Source organism: Eulemur rufifrons, chromosome 2, assembly GCF_041146395.1.
Source record: "Eulemur rufifrons isolate Redbay chromosome 2, OSU_ERuf_1, whole genome shotgun sequence".
In the NCBI taxonomy this organism is placed as follows: Eukaryota; Metazoa; Chordata; class Mammalia; order Primates; family Lemuridae; genus Eulemur; species Eulemur rufifrons.
This window is the reverse complement of record NC_090984.1, coordinates 110,281,282-110,288,532: the sequence shown is the minus strand read 5'-3', so window position 1 is coordinate 110,288,532 and position 7,251 is coordinate 110,281,282. Positions and strand designations below refer to the sequence as shown.

The following is a 7,251-nucleotide window of genomic DNA, read 5'->3' as shown; positions in this document are numbered from 1 at the left end:
GAGAACACGCTAAACACAAACCAGAAGCAAATCAACATATGGTTCAAACAGTAACAAATCATCAGGATTAACTTTCAGTGAATATACACTAGTCCTATGAGGGACACGTGGTTGGCGATGTCTTCACGTTGTCTCAAATTGGTTATAAATCTTACAGCCCACGGACACCTTTACAAACGCCCCTGTGTGTGTGTGTGTGTGTGTGTGTGTGTTTGTATGCATGTGTTTGCAGGTTTTATACTAATTTAAAAATGCCTGTTGCAATGGCCTTGTTTTGTGCTCTTCTGGTGGGTGTGCAGCTAGAAAAAGAAAAAAAAAACTATAAGCAAAAGTATCTCATTTGTTGCAACAACAGTATCATCTGTGTACAGAACCTTTTCCCCACAATCATTGACGAGCATCCCCCATTGCCAGCAACTGTCTTTAGACCCTGCTGAAGACGTGATAGATGTAAGCTACACCTTCTTACCTTTAGTATTTTGACTTTCTAAAGAGTATCAGGCAAGATTTGACAAGACCAAGAACTAGAAGTGTTTTGTGTATATCTTTTTCCTTTCGGGGCACTGTTTTCTGCTTTGTTTTCCCACATAGCATGGAAGGGTAAGTCATGAGCAAAACTGCTATGCTCATGTTCTAAAGTAAAACGTTATGTCTCCTTGTTATAGGTTAGAGGAAAATGCTAGAAACAAAGATGCCAATGGAAATTAACCACTTCACTGTTTAAAAGCTGCAACGACCTCTGCAGCCGAGGTCTGCCGATCAAGTGAAGCCTGTGCTCCCTGTGGACTGCGACACTATTGCCTTGTGTTTTGAATGGATGCTTTGCTCACGACGTGAAGAGCTTGTCCTCCCTAGTGGGGAAGGAAGTTCTGATTTGTGTGAGACAACCAAGACCGTTATGATCGGCACTAGTAGGAGACGGAGCTGCAATATTAGCTACTTCATTAATACTTTTCACCAGACTGGTCACATTACACTTTTTGTTTTTAACCTCAGGAAAAAATGTCTAATATATTTTCAATAAACATCCAGATAATTAGAAAGTACATTATTTCTCACAGGGGAGAATGTTTTCCACTTGTTACACAAGGAAAATAGGCAGGGGGACGCATCCCTCATATCTGTCTGTGATTGTCCCAGGCAAGGGGCGCTAATGCACCTGACAGTGTTGGAGGGAAGCCCAGGGTCTCTCCTTGCTCAAACACATCTCCCCAAACAAGTAGGTATGAACTACCCTGGGTAGGAATAACTGCCAATATGTGTGTGTGATCGTGGCTATGCCTGTTCCTTTTGGAATGTCCTCTTTTATAGTGACAGGTACAGAGCTCTGAAAGCAGTCAGATACCACCTGAAATCACATCATTTTGTCAGACAGCATCAAGCTCTTTATAAGCCAGTGAGCACGGCTGTTTTCCACGGTCTTGGCCTGCACTTTCAACCTTGACTTTTGACTAATCATTTCAAAATACACAATAATGACAGCAAAAGAGGCCCAAATGCAGAGTGGATGTATCAGCAAAACAGATTCCCATGACTAAAAATGCCAATCCAAGCATAATCCTCCAGGGATGGTTGTTCAGCAATTTTCATAAGACACACTAGACATCACAGTTTCTATGATGTGCTTTCTATCCTGGTCTAGACGACAGCCAAGGTATAACAAATGGGAGACTGATTTTCATTTTAGCAGTCTTTGTTATGTTGTGCACAAGATCAAAATAAAGGCTGTAACCAGCTTCTGTCTCTTCAGGAACGTTTTCTAGCAGAGGGACCATTTCAGACCACCCTAAGCTAACCATTTCACATGACTGGGTCCCCATTGTACCACTTAAGCCCCAGATAATTCTGTGAATCCTGTAAAACATTTTAGGAACTTTGTTCTTCCTGACCCAAAGCAGAGAAGTTTCAGCAGCCAAAAATCCCACTGGGGGTTAAACATACAACACAAATAAATGAGAATGATTATTTTGTGGATAACAAAAATAAAAACCCTCAAAAGTCAAAGTACCGTCATGGAACACACAGTTTTACCTACACAGCCAAGGGGGAGAGGACAGTGCAAGGGAATCGTCCAGCTAAGCACACAAAGCCCCATGTCATTGTCCTGATGGTAGGTGGCTTACTGCTATATTCATCACCTTCATAGACTATTCTTTCCCTTCACTGCATGGACCTAGCTTTAAAAGAACAACAGCCAAAACCCTCCAGTTAATAGACTAAAATGGAAACCAGAGTCACTTTAGAATTAATTGAAATTAATTCGTAGCTAAGTTCAGCTCTACTGACTGCACAGTTTCAATTCTTGTGCCTACAACATTATAGCTTCAGTTACATTTTCTGCTTATTCTGAGGGACAAGAGAGACTAAAACATATAAGTTGGGGTATATTATTAAAGAAAATAAAGCTCTTACTATAAAGAAAAAGTTGCATAGCATTTTATACCTAAACTTTTACAAAGAAGACACATCACAGTTTTATTTTGCTTAGAGGAGAGAGAGAGGGAGAGAGAGAGAGAAAGATGATTGTGACAATGACTTCATGGATCCCTAAAATAATGGCCAGTGGTAAAGGAAATAGGCAGCACAGAATGAAATGTCTAAATTCGATTTTAAAAAGAATTTTCCAGGGAGGAGTTTTAGATAATGCATGTGATCTATAGCCCTTCTATATCTAAGGGATGGCATGGATTAAGTTACGCATGTTTTCTGAAGATGGAACATTGCTTCAGAAATATCTAGAATTAAGCACAGACATCCCTCTCTTCCTATGCCCTCTGCTCTGCCAGGATTAGGGGAAGGAGCCTTCACTCTCTGACTTGTTCATTTTTCATTGGTTGTCCTGCTAATTTAAGATTGATTATCCTTCTACAATTCCCAAAGTAGAGGAACATCCACAATTGAAAAGGAACAAATAAAATTTCAAAAGTGGAAAACAGGACCAAAGTCAGTCTGAGGTGGAAACCAGGTATTGCTTTAAAAAAATGCATTATTTTGTCCAGTTTTGATGTGTCCTTACAGAATTATTAGCAGTGAAAATTAGTATGCATTTTAAAATGTGTCAGTACATATGGATGTTTTGTGCAGCCAAGAGTGGCATCCATAATTTTCTGGGAAATACTGAGCAGAGGGGGAAAAACAAAGGTGGCATAAACAACTAATCATGAAAATATATGGGAGATGATTGGAAGACAAGAATTTGCAAGGGGGATAAAGGTATTAATTCAAGCTATTTCAACATGGTATTAGCAAAGTCAATTGATATAGATGAACAGAACCACTGATCAGTTGTTTTTGTCTAAATAGTATCAATGATTTTTAAATAAGTCATTGTAGTATATTCCAAACACTGATCCCTTGTTGGTCTAAATATCATGTTGACATAGCCTCAGTGAATCTACCCAAATAAGTCTCATTATCAAAAATAATTCCATTCAATATAATTCTTCCCTTTAATTTTATTAGCCTCTTCTAAAAAAGTATTCTAGAATATATCTCTGTTGAATGTGATTCAACCTGACGTATGATTTGAATAGTAACACTTTCAAAGGGAGTTTCTTGCTAGGACATCACACCAGTCCCTGAAGATGACTGAAATCAGACTCAAGTTTCTAGCCCTGTAACCACATAGGGCCAGGGAAGCATGAAGGGTGATTTTGAAGTTCCCAGTCAGAGAGCCAACCCCTGGGTTTTAAGGTCTTTTCAAATCTTATCTCAATTTTCTTGAATCTGTCACATTGAGTTAACTTATCTCACGGGAACTGGCTTCCTCTCCACGCTTTCTGTGTTTCCTGCACTGGGTCAAATCAGGGTAACTACCTCCATTCTTACAGAATTTTTCACTTGTCTTCCAGACCAGGAGGTATAGAAATAGCAGGAAAATATCTGGGCCATTTCTTGTTTCACCCCTATTACTCATCTTACCCTGATGAGTCCATTTTAATCTGCCCTTTCATCTGACCACCAGGAATTTACTCTGACAGCTTCAACAGCAAAGTGGTTAATGTGCATTATAAGGAAGAATCACTTGTTCTTTTGCCTTGGCGTTGGGTTCTCATTGTACAACCCTGTACAGTACTTTAGCAACTATTTTTTTTTTTAAGATTTAAAAAGCAAAGAGTTACAAAACTGTTTGTAATTAACTTGAAATAGAAAAGATAGCACTTTTTTTTTAAATCCCATTATATAGTACACCGTATAAATTACAGAGTATTCAAATGCACAAATGCATCTGTGTAACATTTATCAAATGTAATTCGCGTGTCTCTAGGTGCACACACGTGTGTGATCTCAAGAGTCTCATCATTCGCCTCCATAACGCTGGCCCTCTGGCTGTCACGTGTGGCAGTGTTCCAGGTCTGGCACGCTGCTGTTGCAGTATCGCATGTTGTTGGGGATATGGCAGTCTGTGTAATTAATGCCCCCGTTTGGGGTGTAAATGGGCTGCAGTCTGAAATCTCCTTTAAGGAGCTGATCGTTATTTAAGGAGACGATCTGAAAACTGGTTTCCGTCATCTCCAGGATGGAGTTGTCCTTCTTGGTGCCCGCCTCGCAATAGTCATCTTTCCGCCGGCCCCGGTTGTATTTCCACTTCTGGGAGGTGTAGCGCCCCTTTTTGTGCATGTGCCAGCAAAAGACGCTGAGCAGGACCACGAGCACGAATATCACTGCGCCCCCGATCAGGCCGGCCAGCAGAAAGGGGGAGCCCATGCTGTGGGAAGTCGTCTGCTCGTGGCTGGAAGCCGTGTTGCTGCCATTGTTCAGGTAGGAGGCGTGGGTGGTGGCCTCGGAACAAACGGTGTCTTCCACCGCGCGGTAGTTAAAAGCATCCAGCGGCACCAAACAAATCCGGTAGGTGGATCTGGGCTCTAAATTAACCAGGCTCAGGTGTTGCCTCTCGCCACTGACGATGCGTTCCTGAACGATGCCCCCTACTAAACTGTGGCCCATCTTCACCCACGTGAGTTTGTACGCCGTCACGGTGAAAAGGGAGAGCCAGCTCACTTGGATGGAAGTATCATTCACAAAATGCACAGAGAGCTGGATCCGTTCGGAAATAGGGGGGGTCACTCTTTCTCTGCCATCCCAGTCAGGAATCGTGGGGAGTTTCGACGTGGTGGGACTGGGAGGCGTGTAGCTCCTGCTAGGGCTGGGGACTGACAGCATGGGAGGCTGAGTCGTCAGGGAAGCTGTACTTGGCGCTGGGGTGAAGAGAGGCAGGCCGGGGGTTGTGGTGGGACATGACAAAAGATTCATATTCAGTTCCCTGACAGCCATGCCTCGCACTTGCTCAGGGCCTTGGCACATGAAACCCCGCACGTTGAGAGAAGAAGGGATATACTTGAGCCATTCCGTGACCCATTTAATACTGCAGTCACAAAACCAAGGGTTATTCCGGGCGGTGAGCTGCTTCAGGTTGGAGAGATTATCAAAGACCCCTTGAGTCAGCATGCGCAGCTGGTTGTTGGATATATCCAGCCGTTCCAGCTTTCGGAGATTGGAGAAGGCCGTCAAGGGGATGTGGTTTATCTGGTTGTCCTGCAAATACAGCCTGATCAGATGTGTACCTGGCAGATCAGGAGGAGGGCGGGAGAGCGAATTCCGTACGATGGAAAATTCCTTGAGCTTGGTGAGATGGCTGAAGGTGCCCTCCGCAATGCCCTTGTTGGTCAGGAGGTTCCCGTCCACGATCAGACGCTCCAAGCTCGTGAGATTCTGAAAGGCCATGTCTGATATGACAGCAATTCGATTCTCATCCACTCTCAGCTCTTGCAAGTCCACGGGAAGTCCAACAGGCACGCTGCTCAGGTGGTTCTTAGACAAAAACAACAACTTGAGGCTAACGGCCTCCCGGAAGGCCCCGTCCTCCACCCCCACTGTGGATATAGAGTTATCATCCAGGTGTAGCTCTTCAAGCTTCAGGAGCTGGGCAAGAGCAGCCCGTGAAATGGTCTGAATATTGTTTTCCTGCAAATGGAGAACTCTGACATTCTTGGGAAGGTTCATGGGGAATTCATCCAGTTGGTTGCCGTAAAGGTAGACCGTGTGCACCGACTGTACGTTGTGCAGTTCCGCAGGAAATCCAGCATTATTAATTTGGTTGTTGTGGAGGTAGAGTACGGTTACGCCCTCCGGGATCCCAAGAGGCACTGAGGTCAAGCTTCGCTCGTTACAGTAGACAAAGTTCCTGTCGCAGCGGCACACGGTAGGGCAGGCCAGGAGTTTTGACACTTGTGAGTAGAGCCCCAGGGAAATGATAAGCCAAGACTTCAGGAAAAAAGCCCCATGGCTGGGCCACTTTGTGGTCTTTAGGCCCATTTCTGAAGTACAGAAATAAAATACAATGTGGTGGGGAAAATAAAAAGAAAAAAAAAAAAAACAACAGATAGCAAAATCAAAATGACTGGACCGCGTCCTGTCAAAGTCTAGAACTCCAGCTGGAGGAAACGTCCTGAGGGCGTATGGTAAATAATCTTCCTGCTGTCTCTGGTCTTATCAGCCTGCGTTGCCCTCTTTGCTGTTGTCCTCCATGTGCAAAAAAATTCAACAGGGAGAACTTTCCACACAGGCAATGGGTGATGCCAAGGTATCAGCGGTTTCGGCAAGCCCAGGCGGGCAGGCAGAACTCCCTCCTTTTGTGGGTCAGGCCAGCCTTGATTAGCCTAGGAATTTCTTGCGTAAACTCAATCTGCAATCTGTTGTAGGAAAGAAAAGAAGAAATAGTCAGGTACTGGTGGAAATGGAAGAAATGCCAACATGACTGTAAGCCTTTCAAAACCAATGCGCTTGGGACTAAATTTTGAGAGGTGGTGGGGTGGGGGTTGAATTTAAGGGGTATTTTAAGTAAGAGTAATTCAGTTGAATAGGTATAATAAATCTCTAAAATATCTTATCCTGAGAAGGAAACCATACTGTTACCTCTCACTATCAATAACCACATTGTGGAATTTTACATCCCAATCAGTACCATGGTCTCTTAAATATCTATTTGCATATCCAAACAGGTTAAGTGCCACAGGTACACTGCTGAATCCACCGGATCAGTTAATGATCACCACCTACAAATCCTATTGGTCACAGTCTTGTTTCAGGATGGAGCCGGTGACTGAGCAACTGGTAAAACTGAGGGGAAAAATGTGAAGTCCTATACAGTCATACGTTTCAAAAATGCAAGATGAAGACTTAAGAAAGTCATTTAAAAAGATGCATCCTTATCAAAAAGTTATTCCTAATTCATTATATTTCCAACAACAT

The 7,251-nt window shown here is 43.3% G+C and overlaps 1 protein-coding gene across 1 annotated transcript; it reads right to left on the bottom strand.

The window, feature by feature from the left end:
• Nucleotides 1–4,332: 4,332 nt before the first annotated feature.
• Nucleotides 4,333–6,315, bottom strand: FLRT2 (fibronectin leucine rich transmembrane protein 2). Its single transcript, XM_069465192.1, has one exon. The coding sequence runs from the start codon at nt 6,313–6,315 to the stop codon at nt 4,333–4,335; it is 1,983 nt and encodes a 660-aa protein (XP_069321293.1).
• Nucleotides 6,316–7,251: the final 936 nt, after the last annotated feature.